Source organism: Bactrocera neohumeralis, unplaced genomic scaffold (assembly GCF_024586455.1).
Source record: "Bactrocera neohumeralis isolate Rockhampton unplaced genomic scaffold, APGP_CSIRO_Bneo_wtdbg2-racon-allhic-juicebox.fasta_v2 cluster09, whole genome shotgun sequence".
NCBI lineage: Eukaryota > Metazoa > Arthropoda > Insecta > Diptera > Tephritidae > Bactrocera > Bactrocera neohumeralis.
In genome coordinates this window covers 34,850,572-34,874,823 of record NW_026089622.1, presented here as the reverse complement: position 1 = coordinate 34,874,823, position 24,252 = coordinate 34,850,572, and the positions used below count along the sequence as shown (strand labels likewise).

Below are 24,252 nucleotides of genomic sequence, written 5' to 3'. Positions count from 1 at the left end.
ATCAATTTTACATAAATTTCGTAAATATTATGAAACAAAGTCAACATATATTTTTATTTTCATTGATAATTATGTTTTTTGACTATGTTATAGAAAATTTAATATTTGTTATCGACATATTTATTTTCATTCAAGTGTAAAAACATCTCTGAATAATGAAATGTAATAGATTTTGTGACTGTCACTTACAGAATAGCAATATCATCTCAAGTCTCAAAAATTGTCTCTAACTTAAAATCTCAAATTTAGAGACTTGAGACTGTCTCAAGTTACAGAATCGCACGGTCTATCATTCTTGTTCTGCAAACATATAATGCAAGGCATACACGCACCAATTAGTTGGTTGGTTGAGTTGAGCTAGAAATTGCCCTTGTCGCCACACACGACCCAACTTTTAATGCAATTTTGAGGCCAACTTTATTTTGAATATTCACTTCGTTGCTTAAACATGAGTTCGGAAGTAGTTGCTTTACTTATTATATATGACGCGCTCTCTTCGACAGCCGAAATAACATGGCGAAATCGTTTGAAATCGCACGACCAACCCAAACACGATCCAACTAACACAACCAACTTGACAAAATATCAAAAAATTTTGATGTTCATCCAACCAGTTGATACAACTCATACAACTGCCCCATACACGTAACAATCAGTTGTTCAACTCGTTGAAGTTGATACAATAATTGGTACGTGTATGCCTTGCTTAACTGTTGGGATAAGAAATATTGCCATTCTTGGTGCTGTGTAAATGCTGTCATTTATCGAGAAGAGATATCGGAATTTTAAAATTAATCTAGGGGATGTTGCATCATTACTCAATTACATAGGATTCAGAATATAAATTGTTTAAGTCGGTTTGCACTAAGAACTAAGAATATTAAATTGGATATGGCTCTATTTAGTTTCTTTCGCTGTGTTATATTTCCTACAGTTAGAGCCGAAGATGAAGAAGCTGAGTTAGTTGATCCACAAACAGCTCTGAGGGTAAATATTTGATGTTATTTTCGTTAAAGCTAATATATCAATATGTGTATTACCAGTTAAAAATATTTTTAATTTCAATGGAAGACTTGAACTTTTACAACGAACTGTATTGTGCTTACTGGTATAATACAAGCAAAGTTTTAATTGTAGAGTGTGGGAATGTCTTTTATATAATAGGGTTAGGGAAAAATGTATAATACCGTCCGAGGTTTTCGGGAGCGGTAAATTTTAGAACATCTTCCCCCGATTTCGTGGTTAAAATGAATATGTAAAGATTGAGAAGGTCCTCCAGATTAAGAAAATATGTATATATAGTTGCCGCTGGCGTATGGTGAGTACTACGCCAAAGTACTTCAAACCCGGGTATTGGCTAGACCAAGCGAAAGTACGGGTAATTTTTAGAATAGCATCTCCCGATTTCGGGGTTAAAATGGGTATGTACGGATAGAGGAGGTCCTCCAGATTAAGAAGATATATATACATATATACTTGCCGTTGACTTATGGTTTTTGAGATATTTGCAGTTGAAAGTTCAAAAATTCAACTATTTAAAATGCGTGTTTCTCCCATTTATAATGAATTTTACAGTTATAATTTTAACTTTTATATCGGCACGATTCCGATTACTTTGGCGGAGGGATCAAAAAACCGAATTTCCGTATAAATGAGGTATGTGCGGATAGGGGAGCTTCTCCAGAGAAGAAATATCCAAAAATAGGCACGATTCCGATTACTTTGGCGGAGGAGTAAAAAAACCGAATTTCTGTATAAATGGGGTATGAACGGATAGGGGAGCTTCTCCAGAGGAGGAATATCCAAAAATAATGTAAAAATTACTAATATTGGCTGGGATTTAGAATAGCATCCCCGGATTTCGGGAATAAAATGGCTATCACTGGAAAGGTGACGTTCTCCAGATCACGAAAATATATGTATATAGTTGCCGCTGACTTATAGTTTTAGAGATATTTGCATTTAAAGTTGAAAAATTAATAACTTTTACATTGGTAATTTGTATATTGTGAACAACTTTTTCACTTAAGAAGGGTTGCCATGGTTATTTTTTTCCGCGCCGCGCTCCAAAAAAAAATAACCATGGCAACCCTTATTGTGCAAATGCAGAGAATTGTAACTAAAATAAAATAATAAAAATAAAGCTTTATTTACAACAAATATTAAAAAAATTAATATACAGAAACGTTATAGCGAAGTGTTAGTAAGTGAAAAGTGCATAATTTAAGTGAAAAAGTTACAATATACAAATTATCAATGTAAAAGTTGTAAATTTTTCAACTTTAAATGCAAATATTCTTAAAACGGCACGATTCCGATTACTTTGGCGGAGGGGTAAAAAAACCGAATTTCCGTATAAATGGGGTATGTACGGATAGGCGAGCTTCTCCAGAGGAGGAATATCCAAAAATAATGGAAAAATTACTAATATTTTTTAAAATATTCACGATTAAAAGTTCAAAAATTTGCACTAATAACACATGGTATTTCTCTATGTTTCACTAAATTTTTTCACATTTTTTACTTTGTATATTTAAATACACACTCTAAGCTTTGAAATAAGCTTACATTTCACTTTTATTTTGTTATATTTTACCTAAATCTATTAATTTAAAAATCACTTAGCACACTCATCGTTGAAAAGGTTAGATTGTTTACAATTATGAGGAAAACGAGCCTTGCCACATCTTAAACAGTAAATATGTAGGATTTTTAACAATTTTTCTTTGTTTGTTTGGCACGATTCCGATTACTTTGGCGGAGAGGTAAAAAACCGAATTTCCGTATAAATAGGGTATCTACGAATAGGGGAGCTCCTCCAGAGGAGGAATATCCAAAAATAATGCAAAAATTACTAATATTTTTTAAAATATTCACGTTTAAAAATTTAAAAATTTGCACTAAGAAAACATAATATTTCTCTATGTTCCACAAAATTTTTTCACATTTTTTACTTTGTATATTTAAATACACACTCTAAGCTTTGAAATAAGCTCACATTTCACATTTATTTTTCAATTTTTAAGCTAAATTTTGTAATTTAAAAATCACTTGTCAAATTCATGTCTGATAAGTTCTCAATGTTTATATTTACGAGGAAAAGCAGCTTTGCCACACCTTAAAAACCAAAAGTGAAGGATTTTTTCAGCGTTTCACAGCGTTTTCTTTGGCTGCACTTTCGAGTGTATCTTTTTTCTTTATTAACTATAAAAAATATAAAGAATATTTTTCAAGCTAAAATTTAATATGTGAACACTTTTCCATATACATACATATATGAATAATATGTGATTTATATTTAATAAACACAGATAAGTAAAATCGAGTGATAATATTATATATATGATTGTAATATAACATTTATACATATTACAATTCTATACTATAATAAAATCATCTCACAATATTATACATTTTTTATATTTATATTTATTATATAATAATTTATAATTGCGTTCAGAGCTTCTGCACAATTCGTGGAAAATCGTTGACATGGTGCGAGTTTACACATTTCGTGGAAAATCAACTAAATAATGAAAAATTTACAAATATTGGTTTCGCATTTTTAAGACTTTTCTATTTCTATTATTAGCAAAATAGGCATATTATAATGTAATATCATATATTACACTATCACCTAGAACTTATTATGAAATTGGCGGCCTTTGGTCTCTCTCTAAAAAAATAACTCTGGCCGAGCGATTACCCGGGGTGACTGAAGTACTATCGCGTAGTACTCCTTTCTGCGTTGGCGGCCTTCGGCCGCGCTCTAAAAAAATAACCCTGGCCGAGCGAATACCCGGGGTGACTGAAGTACTATCGCGTAGTACTCCTTTCTGCGTTGGCGGCCTTTGGCCGCGCTCTAAAAAAATAACCCTAGCCGAGCGAATGCCCGGGGTGACTGAAGTACTATCGCGTAGTACTCCTTTCTGCGTTGGCGGCCTTCGGCCGCGCTCTAAAAAAATAACCCTGGCCGAGCGAATACCCGGGGTGACTGTAGTACTTTCGCGTAGTACTTCTTTCTGCGTTAAAAATAAAAAACATATTAACTTTTTACTGACAGATATAATAACCAAAAAATATAACTACTTTATATCCAAAACTCAAATTTTGTTTCAATATGAGTGCATGATAACCAAAAAATATAACCACTTTATATCCAATATTCAAACAAAATTTAAATTTTCGTTATAAAATTGATACATTTTGGTTATTATATCTGTCAGCGATTTCCATTTATTTTTTATGATACACTGGTTTGTATTTTAAGTGACGATATATATATTATTATATTTAAAATATGAATTTCGGATAAAAAGTGGTTATATTTTTCGGTTATCATGCATTCATATTGAAACAAAATTTGAGTTTTCGTACTGTACTGTACTGTACACCTTACACTTTATTACGTAATATTAGTATATAATATTACTTATTTGCTTATTAAATTTAAAAAAGAAAATATCCATATGCATGAATAGAGGAATTTTTGCGAAAAAGAGGAATTTCAGCGAATTGCCTTGTCATCACATGGCAGCGCTCCATTTCTTCGTAATTTTTGGTAAACAAATGAGGTTCAAAAGAGTGTAAAATGTAATTTTTAAAATAAAGATTTTTTATATAAAAAACCTGCTAAAAGTGTAAAATGTGGATTTATTTAAAAGATCATAGTGTAATTTAATTAATTTGAAGAGAAAAATGTGAATAAAGTGTGTTTAATAGCTTCTTGAAATGTTCGAATTTTGCGAATTTTTGAACTTTATGGTCGAATATCTCCTAAACTAAGCGCTTGCGGTACCTATAACCGTATAAATTTCGAAATCGGAATTGTGCCTCCACTAACACTTCATTAATTCGTTTCTATCATTTATTTTCTATTAAATAATACAAAAATAACTTTTATTCAGCATCTAACTTTTGTTCAATATTTTTGTTCACACAATAACAAAAGGATTGCATTCTAATTATTAGAATCAGTGCTACTTTACCTTCATATTTTACAGAAGAACCAAAAGAAAATAAAGAAAACAAATAAAACCCCAATGACAGGAAATATATAACACATTAGTTTTCCGAATATAATTCCTTTTTGCATTGGCGGCCTTCGGCCGCGCTTAAAAAAAATAACCTACGGTCGGACCAACACCTGGGCGTGCTCAGTTCTTTTCAGGGAACTGCAACGAGTAATAAATTTTTGTTTATACTTAAGTACTGATCCGTTACTCTGTCTGATTCTGCCAGTTCAGTTCATGTACACGAAGCGAACTGTTTTCTTCAAATCAGCGATAGAGAACAACTCAACTTTGTATCACTAGCGATCGGCTTATACCTGATTTGTTGGTGAACGTTCGTATCAGCAGAAAATACCCAAAGTGATGCAAACTCATGCTTCAATGATTGAAATGATCGACAGCGTTCGGTTTGTATATCATCCCCTAAACACTGGGGTCGAATCGTTACATCCGTGAACGTATCACTCGTCACGTAAAAGCCTTTTTCGTATTATGACATACGTGATCGTAACGCTTCTATCATATTCTGGAATGATGGCATACGTGAAGGAGTATATAAACGCATCCGTTCATTACATTAAATTTACATTAAAAATAAAATTATTTACAGTACCGGACATATCTTCTTCTTCTTAATTGGCGTAGACACCGCTTACGCGATTAAAGCCGAGTTAACAACAGCGCGCCAGTCGTTTCCTCTTTTCGCTACGTGGCGCCAATTGGATATTCCAAGCGTAGCCAGGTCCTTCTCCACCTGGTCGTTCCAACGGAGTGGAGGTCTTCCTCTACCTCTGCTTCCCACGGCGGGTACAGCGTCGAATACTTTCAGAGCTGGAGTGTTTCCGTCTATTCGGACAACATGACCCAGCCAATGTAGCGGCTATCTTTTAATTCGCTGAACTATGTCAATATCGTCATATATCTCGTACAGCTCATCGTTCCATCGAATGCGATATTCGCCGTGGCCAACGCGCAAAGGACCATAAATCTTTCGCAGAACTTTTCTCTCGAAAACTCGCAACGTCGACTCATCAGTTGTTGACATCGTCCAAGCCTCTGCACCATATAGCAGGACGGGAGTTATGAGTGACTTATAGAGTTTGGTTTTTGTTTGTCGAGAGAGGACTTTGCTTCTCAATTGCCTACTCAGTCCGAAGTAGCACCTGTTGGCAAGAGTTATCCTGCGTTGGATTTCTAGGCTGACATTGTTGTTGGTGCTTACGCTGGTTCTAAGATAGACGAAATTATCTACGACTTCAAAGTTATGACTGTCAACAGTGACGTGAGTGCCAAGTCGCGAGTGCGACTTTGTTTGATGACAGGAGATATTTCGTCTTGCCCTCGTTCACTGCCAGACCCATTTGTTTTGCTTCCTTGTCTAGTCTGGAGAAAGCAGAAGGCCGCGGGTGTTAAGGCCGATGATATCAATATCATCAGCACACGCCAGCAGCTGTACACTCTTATAAAAGATGGTACCTTCTCTACTAAGTTCTGCAGCTCGAACTATTTTCTCCAGAAGCAGGTTGAAAAAGTCACACGATAGGGAATCGCCTTGTCTGAAACCTCGTTTGGTATCGAACGGCTCGGAGAGGTCCTTCCCGATTCTGACGGAGCTCTTCGTGTTGCTCAACGTCAGTTTACACAGCCGTATTAGTTTTGCGGGTATACCAAATTCAGACATCGCGGCATAAAGGCAGCTCCTTTTCGTGCTGTCGAAAGCAGCTTTGAAATCGACGAAGAGGTGGTGTGTGTCGATTCTCCTTTCACGGGTCTTTTCCAAGATTTGGCGCATGGTGAATATCTGGTCGGTTGTTGATTTTCCAGGTCTAAAGCCACACTGATAAGGTCCAATCAGTTTGTTGACGATGGGCTTTCCTTGTGTTTGTTGGCGTGCGTTTTTTGCTGCACAGAGGCGGGTGCGAATCTTGGCAACAAGATAGTGGTTCGAGTCGATATTAGGACCTCGGTGCGCACGCACCTCTAAAACACTGGAGACGTGTCTTCCATCTATCACAACATGATCGATCTGGTTGGTAGTTTTTCGATCCGGAGACAGCCAGGTAGCTTGATGAATTTTTTGTGCTGGAATCTAGTACTACAGATAACCATATTTCGGGCCCCGGCGAAGTCGATCAGCCTCAACCCATTTCGGGATGTTTCCTCGTGGAGGCTGAATTTACCGACCGTAGTGCCAAAGATACCTTCTTTGCCCACCCTGGCGTTAAAGTCGCCAAGTACGATTTTGACGACGTGGCGGGGGCAGCTCTCATAAGTGCGCTCCAAGCACTCATAAAAGACATCTTTGGTCACATCGTCCTTCTCTTCCGTCGGGACGTGGGCGCAAATCAGCGATATGATGAAGAACCTCGCTTTGATGCGCATTGTGGCTAGACGTTCATTCACCGGAGTGAATGATAGTACTCGGCGACGGAGTCTCTCTCCCACCACGAATCCCACACCAAACTTGCGCTCCTTTATATGGCCACTGTAGTAAATGCCACAAGGACCTACTCGTCTCTGTCCTTGTCCCGTCCATCGCATTTCTTGGATGGCGGTGATGTCAGCCTTTATTTTCCCGAGGACATCAACCAGCTGGGCAGCGGCACCTTCCCAATTAAGGAACCGGACATTCCAGGTGCGTGCCCTAATATCATTGTCCTTATTTTGTTTGCCATGGTCGTCATCAAAAGGGAGGTTTCTCATCCGAGGCTGTTGGTAGTTTTTCATTGGGGTGAGCTTTTTACGTAGCGGGTCCCAAATCCAGCGCACAAGCCTATGGGGATGTTTCGCTTTCTCACTTTAGCTCGCCTTCGAACGGATGTTCTTAGGCTACCCAGAGGATACTTGGTCAAAGACCGGAAGTCGTGAGGTGCTTGAGTCATATGTAAAATAATCGTTTCTGGCCACTCCCAAGTGAATGGCGATCAGAGAACTTTTCTCACTTGCGTGAACTTCTACACATGACTCCATCCTCTAACGGACACATAAATTTTTGAATTAATTAGATTATTAAAGATTATTTGGTTTCTTATCGTTTGGTCGATTGCGGTGAAGCGGTTCGCTGCCCCGGTGTCCATTTCTTGTGTGTGATAAGAATCGCAATTTTGAGGGTCGCAACTTGTTGTAAATTTTATGCAGACGTTATGTAATGCCTCACAAACGTTAGCAAATCTTCCACTTTTGTGGGGTGATACCTTCCTCTCTTGCCAAATTTCCTAAAATTCTCCACCGTCTTTTTAAGATTCCAATGCTTTGTTCAACGATACATCTACAAAGAAAATTTTGTTAATGAGGATTCATAATTTTTTTTTTATACCTACGCTATTGCTACGATCTCTTAGCTATCTCAGCACTATGTCTTATCCCCATCACTTTCACTAGAGCCCAAATGAAAAAACAAAGTTGTATTCATTTTTATATTTAATTAGCTTTTGTTAGTTTATTGAAAATTTCGCAACAGTTTTGACAATTCCACATCTATTGTGACCTAAAAATACGATCCAAAGCAATGTGGAATTTAAAAACTATTGGGAATTGAAAATACATTACGATCCGTTTGCTAATAAATAATTTGCTTTCGTATGTTTGCCGATTCGTGCACGGATGTAACGATTCGACCCCTGATTTTCTCTACTGCACTTCTGTTCTATTTCAACTACATATGTTTATATACACTTGTATGTATACATATATATATATATATATATATGTATATATATATGTTATATGTAAAATGGAAATTCCATCGAGTACATACATATGTACATACAACAAATGTATGTACGTATTTGATGCAATTTCCATTGTTTACGCTTCGAAAATTTATAACACGCGCACATTTTTAAAGCTGATACATTTACACGATCGTGATAGCCGAAGAACAGATTGTTTGTGTTGCATCAGGTCAGCTGACGCTGGCAGATACACGAATTGATTAACAATGTTGTCTTTGCTGAACTGAATTGATTTGATTGTGGTTTTTGGCACGACTGTTTGCTCTGATTTTATCATACTCGTTGCAGTTCTCTGGTTCTTTTGCGTTGAACTCCTTTTTGCGTTGGCGGCCTCCGGCCGCGCTTCAAAAAAATAACCATCGGTCGGACCAACACCTGGGCGTGCTCAGCTCTTTTGCGTTGATCTCCTTTTTACGTTAGCGGCCTTTGGCCGCGTTTCAAAAAAAAAAAAAAATAACCCTGGCCGATCCAACACCGAGATTTATCAAGATAATGAGAATTATGAATGATTTTACACTACTCATCACACGATAATGGATTTAGTTATGACGTCATAATCTTTCTTTTTTCTTATTTTCATTCCATTACAATGGTAACACTAATATTTTGCTTGTTTACAACCATTTTTTTATTTTATGAATAAATGGATTTTAACTAAAGTTTGATATGGAATTAAAGTTATTTTTGCACTATTTATTGTAAAATAAATGATTAGAAACGAATTAGTGAAGCATTACTGGATATAAAAGTTAAAAATATAAGTATAAAATGCATTATAAATCGGAGAAACACGCATTTTAAATAGTGAATTTTTTTAACTTTAAATGCAAATATCTCAAAACCCATAAATCAGCGCCAGCTATATACATACATATGTATATATTCTTGATCTTGAGGATCACCTCTATCCGTACACCCCTTTTTAATCCCGAAATCGGGGGATGCTATTCTAAATCGCAGCCGAAAGTACTTTAGTCACCCTAGGTATTTGCTCGACTAGGGTTATTTTTTTTAGAGCGCGGCCTAAACCGCCAACGCAGAAAGGAGTACTATACAAAAGTACTCCAGTCATCCCGGGTATTGCCTCGAGCAGGGTTATTTTTTTGGATCGCGGCCGAAAGCCGTCACCGCAAAAACCGGTTATTTGCTCAAGAAAAGTTTTTTTTTTATAGCGACATGATTTTATTGTAATATAAACTTGTAATACATAAAAAAGTTATATTACAATGATATGTATAAATTTTAACATATCATAGATTTTTACTTATCTGTGTTTATTAAATATAAATCAAAAATTATTCTTTATATATGGGAAAAGTGTTCACAACTCAATTATAGCTTGGAAAATTTAGAAAATAATTTGTTTATTATAGTTAATATAGAAAAAAGGGGAAACTTTAGTATACCATCCCGTGATACATCAATTAGGATCTGCATCAAAGTTTGAAAACCATAAATAATTTAACACAAAATCATAAAAATTTAAAACAATAACAAAAAAATAATAATAACAAAATAAAAAAATACTCAATCAGTTTCCGCGCAACGATTCTCTTTCGCACATCTGAAGTAGTTATCAGCTGTTCCTGTCACACGGCAAACCAGCTGTTTACGCAGAGTTGTAGGTGGCTAGGGACGCTACATTATCTGCACAGTCGGTAAAGCAGTTGATAAGGCAGTTTATATCACGTAACGTAACCACATTTCCATTAGATCGTAATGGACATACAAACCCCGCCTCCTGGTGGGGGATCACCACGTAACCAATTAGGTATGTTGCTCGAACGTATTAAAAAAATATAAGCATTAAACAATGAGCTAAGAAATGAAAATGCGACACTTAAACTCCAAAATGAAAATTTAAGGAAATCGTTAATCAAATATACCAATGAAACGCCTTCTTCTTCACCAAAATCGACTTTTATAGCCGACACAGACGAAGAGCTTGAAAATGAAACAAATTGGTTATTAAAAAAGAAGAAAAGTAGGGAAACCAAGAAACGCAAAGCGAATTCTTCACCGGATGTAACGCTGAAGTCTCCGAGTCCGGATAATACAACAAAAGATAAAAAGATATAAAAGTAAGTCATCACCCTTCGCCAATCATAATATAAGAAAATTTTAATCAACCCTTGATGCGTTCCTTGATAAACGCAGAAGTTAAAAATTCTTACACACTTAAGCTCATTGGCCAAAGTTCATGTAAAATAAACCTTTCTGACAGTTCAGATTATAGAATACTTACAAGGAAATTAAACGAATCATAAATTTCCTGGTACTCGTACGAGGACAAGCAATCTCGGGATATACGCGTAATGGTAAAAGACCTTCATCATTCATGTGAGCCGGAAAGCATTGTCTCAGATCCTCAGAAGCAGGGTTTTAAAGTTACAAAGGTCATAAATAAACTTCAATACAAAACAAAAAAATCCTTAAATATGTTTATCGTATGCTTCGAATCTACAGAGAACATAAAGAAAATTTACGAAATCAAACATATTTTAAACTCTGTCGTCAAACTAGAGTCCATCAGGTCATCAAATCTTGTACCGCAGTGTAAGTCCTGTCAGGCATTCGGTCACACCAGAAATTATTGTTGTAAATCACCAAGGTGTGTGAAGTGCGCCGGAAATCACACAACTCTAAGTTGCACAAAACCTGCCGAACTACCGCCAAAATGTTGCAACTGCAATCAGAATCACCCTGCGAACTATAGGGGACGTGAAGTGGCAAAAGAACTTCAAAAAATTAAAATAAAGAGCATCGCCAACAACCAAAACGCTTAAGTGCAACCGCTTCTACTGCTCAGAAGGAAGTTACTTATGTAAGTCAGCAATCTGGAAAACCCTCATTTGCCAGCATAACCAAAGGTCAAATTCAACAACATACGTCTGCAAACCATACAAATTCGAATTCCATTAGCGATATCTCCAAAAATTCCTCATAATTCTCGACAAGCTAAATAAGCTGGAAGAGCAAGATAAACTTACCCACGAACGTCTTACTAAACTAGAGCGACAGCAAAGTAAAGCGCAAAAATGAAACCGATAAAAATTATGACCTGGAATGCAAATGGCTTGCTCAAACGAAGAAAAGAACTAGAGACATTACTCCATGTAGAAAAAATTGATATTTGTCTTATATCAGAAACCCATTTTACTAATAAACCATTCGTAAAATTCTAAAACTACAAGGCCTATTGCTCAAACCACCCAAATAACAATGCGAGAGGGGTGAGTGCCATAATTATCAGAGATAATATTCCCCACTACGAAAAAATTAATATAAGTGTCCCAGAATTCCAAACCACGACCATATCGGTTGAATCTAGTTTCGGAAAAATAAGTATTACCTCGATATATAGCCCACCTAGACACGATATCAAAATGGACTTGTACACGGAACTTATACTAAAACACCATGGAAAATTCATCATGGGTGGTGACTTTAACGCAAAACACTCCCAATGGGGCTCAAAAGTTACGACACCGAAGGGAAGAGAGCTATTTAAAGCTGCTGTGGCTACTGGATGCGACTTTATGTCTACTGGTAAGCCGACGTACTGGCCCTCCAACACAAGAAAACTACCTGACCTGATCGTCTTTTTCATCACTCGACATATATCTAAGAAATTCATTGCTATGGAAAATGGATTGGACTTAAATTCGGACCACTCGCCAGTATATCTAATCTTAAATGGCCATCTACAAGAAATCGACATACCACCTTATCTCTCTAATAGACATACGGACTGGGAGTATTTCGAAGTTATGCTCGACAAAAATATTGATTCTAAAGTAAACATAACTACTAAAGATATATTAGAAGATGAAGTTCATACATTTACGAAAAGTATTCAAGAATCTGCTTGGAAAAGTACTCCTGTTCCTAAACAAAAAAACGTTTATACTAAATATCCTTCCGCTATTTTGGAACTCATAAAGCAAAAGAGAAAACTACGTAAAAAATGGCAAATCACGCGATTTCCTCAATATAAAACAGAACTAAACAATTTAACTAAGATTCTCAGCACCAAAATAAAGTTATTTCCAAATCAAAATATTTCTAATTATATTGAGAAATTAACGCCAAACAAACATACGGATTATTCCCTTTGGAAAGCTATAAAAAATGTTGGGAAACCAATATTATCGAATGCACCCCTCAGAAAGCCAAACGGATCCTGGGTCAGAAGCGACGAAGAAAAAGCGAAAGTTTTCTCAGACAAACTAACTAAAACATTTAGTCCTTTTGCGTTCAATGGTACTCTACCACAGCTGGAAGAATCGCAATACGTGGGTGAAATCCAACCAACAACAAATAGAGAAGTAGGAAATATTATTAAAAGTAGATTTAAACCAAAAAAGGCTCCCGGTTTCGACTTGGTTACTGCTGATGTACTAAAAAATCTAACGCGAAAAGCAATAGCAAAGCTTACGACGATAATTAACGCTTGCTTAAATCTCAGATACGTCCCACTGTCTTGGAAAGTATCTGAAATCATTATGGTATAAAAACCTGGCAAAAGCGCACATGAAGCCTCGTCATATCGTCCAATTTCACTGCTGCCTATTTTGTCCAAACTACTTGAAGCTGTAATCATAAAAAGACTTCAGAACATAATTGAAGAAAAGGAACTTATACCCATTCATCAATTTGAATTTAGATCTCAACCTTCCACAATCGATCAAGTTCATCGAATAACGAGCATAATTGAAGATGCGATGGAAAAAAAGCACAATTGCACAGCTGTTTTTCATGACGTATCGCAGGCGTTCGATAGAGTATGGCACCATGGCTTTCTTCATAAATTAAGACTTCACTTTCCACAGTATCTAACCGATCTAGTTGACTCTTACCTGAGCAACCGCTACTTCAGAATCAAGCAGGGACAATCAAACACTACGTTACAGCCGATAAAAACAGGTGTACCCCAAGGAAGTGTCCTGAGACCAATCTTATACATTTTGTTTACTAGTGACATGCTTACGCCGCCGAACTGCGCAATCACCATATTTGCAGATGATACCTGCATCATTACTACCGGCAAAAATGTAGTTGAGTCGTCGCACAGAATGCAATTTTCACTAAATCAAATCGTAGAATGGACAAAGAAATGGTACATTACTTTAAACGAGTTGAAGTCTATCCATATAAACTTCACTAACAAAAGTGCTACGTATATCCCCTTACATATTGGAAATGAAGTAATCCCGTATTCCACCTCGGTGAAATATCTTGGTATAACGTTGGATGCAAAGTTGAATTGGAAGCAGCATATACAAAAAAAGGTTTCAGAACTAAAACTATAATACCACAAAATAAACTGGTTGATCTGCAAGAAATCTCCCTTAACAACATCAAATAAACTCCTAGTCTACAATCAAACTTTGAAACCTATTTGGACATATGGAATTCAACTATGGGGATGCGCTGCCCCGTTATACATCGAAGCTGTTCAAAGATTCGAGAACAAAGTTCTGCGAAAAATGGTAACATACGCAATTCGGATCTGCATCGTGATCTTCATTTAAAAATGGTTCGGGAAGTCATTCGCGAAACAGCATCGAAACATGCAAAAAGGTTACAAAATCATGTAAACAGTGAAGCCCGACAACTAGGTGAGACTAGAAATAGCAGGCGCAGACTGAAAAGAACAACGTTTGATGATCTATTACGTATTTAAGAAAACAACAAATATCATTATATTTAGTTGTTAGCCTAAAAAAAGAAAAGCTTGTTATTGCAGCTTTTATTGTTTTACTTCATACATTGAGAAAAATATTGCTTATTAGTTTAAATTTATCACTAGTTGCAATTTCAATAAAATGTAAAACCATCATTTACTACGTTTCAATAAAAAAAAAAATCCCGCGATTTCGGGGTTAAAAGTGGTATGGTTGGATATAGCTGATGCGAATTCTGATTGTACAATTTTGGGAAAGTGATACCTATTTCCACTACCTTTCTTGGTTCTTAATTTTAAACAGGCGAACTCCTTTTCAAAATTCGCAAAACTATATTTACAAACTGAATGAGAAAGTATAGACCTTTACATTTTGTACATATATGATTCCTAATCCAAAAATATAAGTGGTCAGATGATCAAATGGCTTGAGCGGAAAAAGGAACGTTAGCACTTATAGTCGCCTCAATTCAGCAAAAATTATGTATTCGTATATTTATGTATGTTCAGTTAGTTCAATGATTTGTGTTTGGAAACACATTTTTTATATAAACAGCCATATTCTCGTGGCTTCACAAAAAACCCTACCATCACTATTGTGAGGTTTTCTGTCTCCTGAGGTGGTTTCAAAAGCACAAATGCTTACAATTACCTCACAAATTTGTGATATCTGAAAGCAAACTTATAATGCAAGATCGGTTTTTTTAATTTCAATATTTTAACGAAATTTGAAATTATTTTATTTAAATAGAATGGAGGAAGTATTCCAAAAGCGTTATTTATTATAAATATAAGTATTACCTATTACAATTAATATTTCATTTACGGTCTTTGTACATTTTACCTCCTTCTGAGTATGAATAAAAAGAAATATACATATTTATGTTTAAATAGTTTGGACAAGATTTTATTTGTGGATATGTATGTAAGTAGTATGTTGAAATGCAACCCTTTAGCAACTTACATTTTTGAGTAACCCTGATTTTTAGTTTTGTAAGAAACCCAAAAACCAGAACATTCTTTTCACTTGCATTTTAACTTTTGAATAAACTACATCTTTTTTTGCCTTTTTGAGTTGAACATTCCAAAACGTTTTTTCTTGGATCCGTGCAGTGCAAATGTAAGATATACAACAGGTTATGGGCCCAGGTGCAAATTCCTGGGAACCTAGTAAATCGCGTTAAGTAATTAATAAAAAATATGAGTTCGTCGCTTTTTAACATAGACAAATTGGATGAGTCCAATTATGACTCTGTGAGAAAGGTAACTTTGTTCAAGCAGTTACTTGGAATTCCAATGAATGACGGTGAGTGTGGCCAGCAATACGTTTGCAAGTTCACGGCAGTCGCAGAGAAGCTTGCTGAAATTGGATTGTGTCTCCAGGATGATTTATTCGTTATTATGCTTCTTGGGTAGCGTGCCAGCTTTCGTAGCACACGCAAACACAAACGCAAGAAAAAAATATTTTGATCATGCAAAATCGAACGACAGCGCAGGTACCGCAAGCACACGCAGTGACAATAGCAAAAAATCAAATTTAAAATGTTGCAGTTGCACAATGTAAAGGAAAAGATCGAGAAAAATCTTCGCATCAAAATGTAACAAGAAACGGACTGTTTGCTGCAGTTAGTAGCAGAATTTTACACAACGATGTTTGGTGCGTTGACAGCTGCGCACAGTGTTGCGAAACCGGAATTTTTTGGAAATCATATTGTCTAAACTGTAATTTTAATTGTATCGATGAGAAACTTCTACAGATTGGTCAGAATGAAATCCCAAACAGAATGAGTAAAAAAAAATTTACACCGAAAAAAATTGTTGGGTCAAATTTTCAACAAAAGTAAAAAAAAAAAAGTTGTTCGAAAAATTTACAAAAAAAATGTATTTTAATTCTTCTTTTATTTCTGATAAATACCCTATGATTAGTTTTTTAAATAAAATATAGGGTGGTCCGAACAAGAATTATAAACGTCAAATTTTCATGATTTTTCGATATTTGTTGAAAAACTCTGAAATTTTATATAAAACCAAAATCTATTTGATTTCTTATTTGAAAGGTGGCAATAAAAGCTTTAATTTGATACCGCTTTGAAGTCAATAGCTTCAGTTTAAAGAGAGTTATGCTCATTTTTGTGGAGTGCTAGAATAAATGTAGAATAAAAAAAATAAGTGATTCCGAGAATTTCCGTTCTATTTCTATGGAATAAATACTGAGAGTGATATACTAAAATCGCTATAACTCCCAGGAGGGCAGGTATGGGCAGCTGATTTTTTCACAGTTCGTTGAAAACAAATTATGTAACATTTCTGTAGTGGTTTGGAACTGGGATTCTCTGGGACTTTTTAGATATTGCTTACCTAACCCAAATTTAAAGGAAAAATGGACCTTTAGTCGGGTTTTCGCTCTAAAAAAGGTGCATATGAAAATGTCTCAAACAACATTCCTTTGTTTTACAGAAGATACTTGTCCGAAGGCAGATTTTTTTTCCGAATCAAAATATCTGTCACCAAAATCAAATGAGATCATTTTGAATACAGCCCTGAAATCCCCTCTTTTCGTGAAAATTTTGTATATTTGACTTCTAAAATCAATTAAAAATCAACGGGCCAACATAAAAATAAGCTTTATGTGTTTTTTGTTTACTTGGAATGTCTGTGACAAAATTGCATAATTAAAAACACTGAAAAAAATAATCGGAGAAAAGTTACTTTTCCACTAGCCGCAACACAGTGCGGCGCTTCTTGACACTTACAGTGGACCAATAAAGTTTACATACACCTAATTCCATTAAATTCCGACACGTTTATTTGTTTCAAAATTAATAAATTTTTTGTTTTTTTTCTATCCATTTCAAGATATGTATATTTAACATTAAACATATCATATTAAAATATTTTTTTTTACACAAATAAAAAAAATTAAAGTTAAAGCTTAAAATGAGCATAATTTATATCAAAAAAGTTTACGTACACTTATGATTGTTTACATAAAACAAAAGTAATTACAATACTTTTAACGGGTTTTGGCCTACATTTTGTTGCTATTAGTGTCCCTAGACATCGTTGTATGCTCCCCACTCAATTTCTAGTATTATTTCCGGATGTTTTGACCCATTAAGTCCATGATCCAGCATTTTGGCCTTATTTTGATGAAATTCGATGTTTTCGAATACGGTTTTCCAAAAAGTTACAGATATTTTGAATAGGATTAATGTCTAGTGATTGCGGGACCTATGGAGTTATTTTTATTTCCATAACAACCATTCATGTACAAGATAAGTTGTGTGTTTTCATTTCATGATATGTATATTTAGCAATGGCAGAGCGTCAAACTGGGGAGAAGTTAAAGATATTAAGAAGCGACATTGGGACAGAGTTTGTCAACAATATTTTTGATTAATATTTAAAAGCGAATGGCATTTTACGGCAACTTACGGTCCCGTATACGCCACAGCAAAATGATGCTGCTGAGAGGTTAAATCGCACTCTACTTGAAATGGCAAGGTGTATGTTGCTGGGTGCAGGTCTCGAACAGTCGTTATGGGGTGAAGCGGTATCTACGTCCGCGTATTTGCGGAATCGTTCTCCAGCCAAAGCGTTAGATAGTGTAACGCCTTATGAAGCATGGCATGGGCATAAGCCAACGGTGGCGCATTTAAGAGCGTTTGGATCATTTGCAGTGGCCCTTGATAAACGGCAGCGAGACAAATTCAAGCCAAAGGGTAAAGAATATGGTAGGATATTCTGACACTTCAAAGGCGTATAGATTGTACGATAAAAAAGCAAGAGAAAAGTGATGACGATTTCGAGTCTGCTGAAGATGAACCAACTCCGCTTAAACGTGGGCCAGGTAGACCTAAATTAATTCGTACTGGTGAATGCGGTAGACCGAAAAAACAGCATAATTACTTAAGCTTGTTGACGTACGACGATATTAAAATAACTGATACAGTAGGTGAGGCGTTATCAAGTGAACTTTCTGGCGATTGGTACAATGCAATGAAAGTTGAATACGAATCGTTGTTGAAGAACAAGACTTGGGAACTTGTGAAGCTGCCAAGAGAGCAAAAACCAGTGCGTAATAAATGGGTGTTCGCGGTCAAAAGAAATAAGGATGGAAATGTAGAACGGTTTAAAGCGAGGTTGGTTGCGAATGGGTGTTCGCAAATTTACGGTGTAAACTATACCGAGACTTTTTCACCCGTCGTACGTTACAATACCATCCGAATGATTTTTGCGATAGCAGCGGAATACCGTTTGCACTTACATCAAATGGATGTATAAAGATAAGAAAGAAAGATAAAGATATTTATATGAATCAACCCGAAATGTTTGTGGATAAGCGTTATCCTGATCATTGCTTAAAGTTAAAGAAAGCTTTATATGGCCTTAAGCAACCCGGTCGCCAATGGAATATGAAATTGGATTCCATATTGAAGCAGATAGGATTCAAACAGTGTGAGTGTGAACCGTGCATATAAGTTATGCACAGGGGCAAGCAGTTGAATATTATAGCCGTTTATGTTGATGACTTACTGATTGCCAGCTCGGATTACAGTCACTTAAAACTTAGAAAGGATATGATATCAAATAAAGTTGAAGTTGTGGACAAGGGTCAAGTCCAGCACTTTTTAAGCATGGAGGTTGAGAAAGATGGTGAAACTGGAGCTATTGCTATTAGTCAGAAGGGACATATTAAAAGGTTATTGCGCGAGTACCAAATGGAAAATTGTCGACCGATCGCCATCCCTTTAGATCCAGGACACTAAGTTGTGTGTAATGACCAGAATTGTAAAAAAGCAGATCAGGTGCAGTATCAATCACTCATTGGGTCACTTATGTATCTAGTGCACGCGACCTGATATCTTGCACTCGGTTTGTAAGCTGCAAGCAAAGCGCATATTAAGGTTTTTATGCACCACACAAGATATGCAACTGAGGTATAACAAAACCGGTAAACCAATTGAGTGTTTTGTGGATTCCGACTGGGGTGGCGACACAGGTGATCGGAAATCGTATACTGGGTATGCAGTTATTTTAGCCGGAGGAGTGTTTTCATACGAATGTAAAAAGCAGACGACGGTAGCACTTAGCAGCACAGACGCCGAATACCTGGCGCTAGCATGCGTTGTTGAAGAAGCTGTTTACTTGAAGCAGCTATTAACTGAAATGGAACTCGAATGTCCGGATGTGATGATAGTGAACGGAGATAATTTAAGCGCGATGAATTTAGTCAAGAACCCCGTATACCACGCTCGAAGTAAACACATTGATATTAAATATCATTTTATTAGAAATAAACAAAAGGTGGCGAAATCGAACTTAATTACTACAGCACTAGTAATATGATTGCAGTCATATTTACTAAGAACCTAGCCAGACCTATTCATGAAAAATTTTCTAAAATGTTGAACGTGAGTTAAATATATTTACTTGTAATGCTCAAATATGTTCGTTGAGGTGGCGTGTTGAAATGCAACCCTTTAGCAACTTACATTTTTGAGTAACCCTGATTTTTAGTTTTGTAAGAAACCCAAAAACCAGAACATTCGTTTTTTTAAGATATACAACATAGTATTTAATACATGTGCGAATAAAAATGTATTTATGTTTGAATAATATGCTCTAATGCTGGAGCTGCTCCTAAGTTGTTCTTTCACATTTTGAAACCCTAAAAATAAATTAAATTATTATATATGCACTAAATATAATAAATTTGGGAAATTACTTTCTTTGTTGTCCATTTCTTTATTTTATCTTGTTTGATTTCGTAAACCAGCTGGTTCACAGCAAAGTGCTTTTCAACTTATGTGTTGAGTGTTTTGTGCTTTTTTCTTGTGAGGTTTGTTAAATCTCAGCACACCTCGCAAACCAGTTGTTTTGCGTTTTTTCTCAGTTTTCTCAGAGTAGGACTGAAACTTTAAGCATTTATTTAACATAGCATGATGATCTGATTTAGGTCAAATATGCATCGGGTTGTTCGAAAACATCTCGCCATTATTTTTTTAATACCACTCTCTCAAAAATCCTCGTTCTTATCAGCAAATATCAGGGGCATAAGATGTTCACTTACTTTTCTTATGTCAAATTTTTCACCAGTAAAATCATAAACCAATGTAGGAACAGGTATTAATCACATGGTGTTACCTCGGACTATAAGGTGGATGCTAAAAGTGGCCATACACGACACACATGTGCATCTCATTTCTCGTGTCGCCGAACAGTGAAGATCACGGTCGAACAATGGCAAGTGTTAAGGGGGGAGCCTGCTTTAGAGGCTCGACCGATTTTTTTTGGGAGGGAAAGAAATAATTGATTCAAGCGAAATTTCTAGGCTTTATAGTTTGTAACATGGCTTTTACCACCTTACAATAATTGACTTCAACTTCACTCCACAGTACATCATTTACCCTCACCATACCTCAAAATAGAGCTTTCCACCATACGTACTAAACTTCACCGCATTGACTACGCACAAAACTTACCTCACTACGGTGACGAAAGCTGCGCTATGCTGCTATATAAGCAAGCACTTCACACCGAATGCGATCGAATTAGGCAGTTTTCGCAGGCGTTGTGTTGAAAAGGTATTATACCAAATCGGTGTAACACCAGTGCTCGCAATGACTCTGCCGTTTTGTTTGTTTTCGTGTGATATCGGTACGCGCAAAGGCTCGACCGTAGTTGCGTTGTGATACAGCGACATCACAGCTGCGCTGCCTCGAGCAGCGTCACTACCGCTGCCTGCACACTAGTGCACCGTTACTATGTGAGTCAGAGCTGCGCTGCCTCGAACAGCGTAATACACCGTTACCAAACTAACGCGACTAACAGGCTACTCGCATGTAAGTACAGTGCTGGGTCAGTTGCTAGCCGGAGGTCAACGAATACAGTTCGTTCCTAACTTTATCTCTCCTTCGCAGAGGAGCCTGGAAAACACTACCCGATATTCACCAAGCGTCAATGCCTGGCTCGTCAATTTCGTTCGTTATCATCACCGCCGTATAAATCACCGTGCCGACTTCATCAAGCGTCAACGCCTGGCGCGCCAATTTCGCTCTCTTCCATCTGACTGGCCGTACAAATACACGCTGGTCTGTCTATCCACATAAGGGGGTGTGGATACATCGTTACGAGAGTAAACACTTTTCTTTGCTAAGGGTTCGTGGGTCCCAAGGCTGACCCTATAGCGGCTAAGCATACCTCAGCTATGGACGAAACCCTATTACAAGTTATATATTTGAACATCTTTCACAAATTTTTTGGATACGAAATCTTTGATACTCTGTCTTCGGGAAGCAATTAACCGATGCGTCTCGCATGTGCATTTTTCGGACGGCGGGCAGGATGCAGGTCGCAATTTCTATCGAAAACAAAAAATTCAAAGAATTAAAAACTAAAAAAAAGTGGTTTTTGACCAAAAAAATTTTACTTTATGTTGTTTAAAAATATGTTCAAACTTGACTTTCTTAATTTTTTTAGTTTAAATAGAAGATAATTTTATGCCAATGATAATAAACTTTGCCCTAATTCCATACGACGTTTAGTTTTTTTCTATCATGCCCGGCAATTAAAAATAATCGTAAAAATTAAAAACCGAGAAATCGCGCTTCAAAGTTTTCCCTTTTTGCCCAAGCGCTCATATATTTGTGACGCTCGGTCACTATTTCCCTTTTAGCTTCGACAATATTTCGAATTCCAATCTATAACTGTGGGGAAATATTGTTAGATAATTTTTAAAGACACTTAAGCAAAAAAAAAAAATCGATTGTTTGAAGCTTCTAAAGCAGGCTCCCCCCTTAGTAGAGATTTCGTATCAGAATTTATTGATCTTATAAAAAATGAATTGGCAATTTGGCAAACGAAAAGTGATAAATATAAAAATAAAATTGAGAAAAATAAAAGTTGGAATAACTTATTAACGAAATACAAAGAAATAGATAAAAGTGCTACATTAGAAATAAATTCGAAGAAAGGTTCCGCTTGTCTGTCGCACATCTTAACTGTATGAAGAACGAACGCAAAATAGATTTGTGTGTCGTGTATGGGCGAAACGAATTCACACAGATCGAACGCACATGTATGTCGTGTATTTGCCCTTTAAGGACCACCCAACCAAGCTTCCGGATTGAGTCATTATAGATGTGCATTATCTGTCGTTGTAATGACAAAATTCCTCTAAGGTGGGTCAAACGTAATTACTTTCGGCGAATGCTTCCTTACGTCGGTCAAATTGTCACAGTTTAGGAATTATGACTTTAACCATAGTGGAACAGCTCATATCTACCACTTTTCCCGCTTTTCCCATGCAAAGAGCTTAACACTCTCACCCACTAAATCCACAGCGACCATATTAACGAACTGGACAAAAGAATATAGACTGAACGTTATCATTAACGCCTCAGCATCGATTCCCCAAAAAACTAAATTTTTTTAGTACTGATTAATAAACCTTTTTCATAAAAATTTGTTTGAATCGTATCTTGATAGTAAGTCATACTTTAAATAAATATTTCAATAATTAATTTCACTGCCCGCCAAGTGGTTTTGTTCATAATAATTGGATTAAATATTGATATTGATTGACTTATATTACCAAATCAAGTAGCTGTACACTATCCTTAATACTAAATGACATATTATTTAATTATTCAGGGGTGTTGTGGAATCTGATAGTTGTCGGAATCATAATTGAAACCGATCAAAAAAAGTAGTATGTAGTTGTTATGAATTCATATATTATTGGTTTGATATTCGAAATAGAATTTGTATCGGGTTTGGGTGTCACGGAAAATCAGATATTTAAAGATATTGGATTTACAAAACCTAATAAACGTAATTTAACACCCAAATGCGTATTTATTCATTCGATAAATGTTATCTGTTAAAATCTTTCTTTAATTCGGAACTCATGAAAAACTTTAATAGGATTGTTTCCAAATGTATTTATTTGCAAGTTTTGTCTCATTAGTACACAGCTCATTCGAATATTGGTTTTGCATACGTTCGAAAAGATGAAAATCCAAACAGATTCTGTGACACCATTGAAAATCAGAATTGGTTTACAATTCTGACAGCTAAGCAATTCTGTCTTGGATTCCACAACACCCCTTATTGTATGCTGACGAAAATCAGACTAGTGTTCCGCTGTATAATTGAAGAAACTATTGAAAACTAAAACAAAACGTGAAACATTCTTATCTTTCCAGGAGAAGTGTCAAAATAATGGTAACATACAAGCTTTGTATAGTAAATACCAAGAATGCAATGACAGAGTAAATGGCAAATCTAAAACAACCGAAACCTGTATGGAAGAACTCTTTGATTATGTTACAGAGTTGGATCATTGCGCCGCTCATAACCTTTTTTCGAAGCTGAAATAAGTGAATATTTAGAATTTATTTATCATTCATGTAATATTTCACGAGAATGGATTATAATAAACATTGCTAATATATAATTATATTTACCTATGGTTGTTACAAAAAAAAGAACAAGGTTTGGCCATATATCTAACAAAAAACGGTAATTATTTGAGTTAATTGATAAACGGACCTTAACTATTTCTTTTATTATTGTCAAAGAGTATCATTATACGTATATTATGAAGTAATAGTTATCACTAGCTGTCCTTGATTCGCCATTTCCCTGCTCTCTTAACAAAAAATTACAAAACCAACAAGAAAGTGATCGAGTTGAGTTTGTATAAGAGAGTATGTGGATACCTCTTTAAAGTGGTATAAACGCTTTCTTCAATGCTACCAAGATTTTAGATCAGTTTTACTGTTGTAAAAGGTGCAAATGACAAACGAAAATACAA

The 24,252-nt window shown here is 35.9% G+C and overlaps 1 protein-coding gene across 1 annotated transcript; it reads left to right on the top strand.

Moving 5' to 3' along the window:
• Positions 1-776: 776 nt before the first annotated feature.
• Positions 777-23,897, top strand: LOC126764248 (cytochrome b-c1 complex subunit 6, mitochondrial-like). Its single transcript, XM_050482057.1, has 2 exons — positions 777-987; positions 23,642-23,897. The coding sequence occupies exons 1-2, from the start codon at positions 892-894 to the stop codon at positions 23,813-23,815; spliced, it is 270 nt and encodes an 89-aa protein (XP_050338014.1). The 5' UTR covers positions 777-891; the 3' UTR covers positions 23,816-23,897.
• The last annotated feature ends 355 nt before the right edge of the window (positions 23,898-24,252 follow it).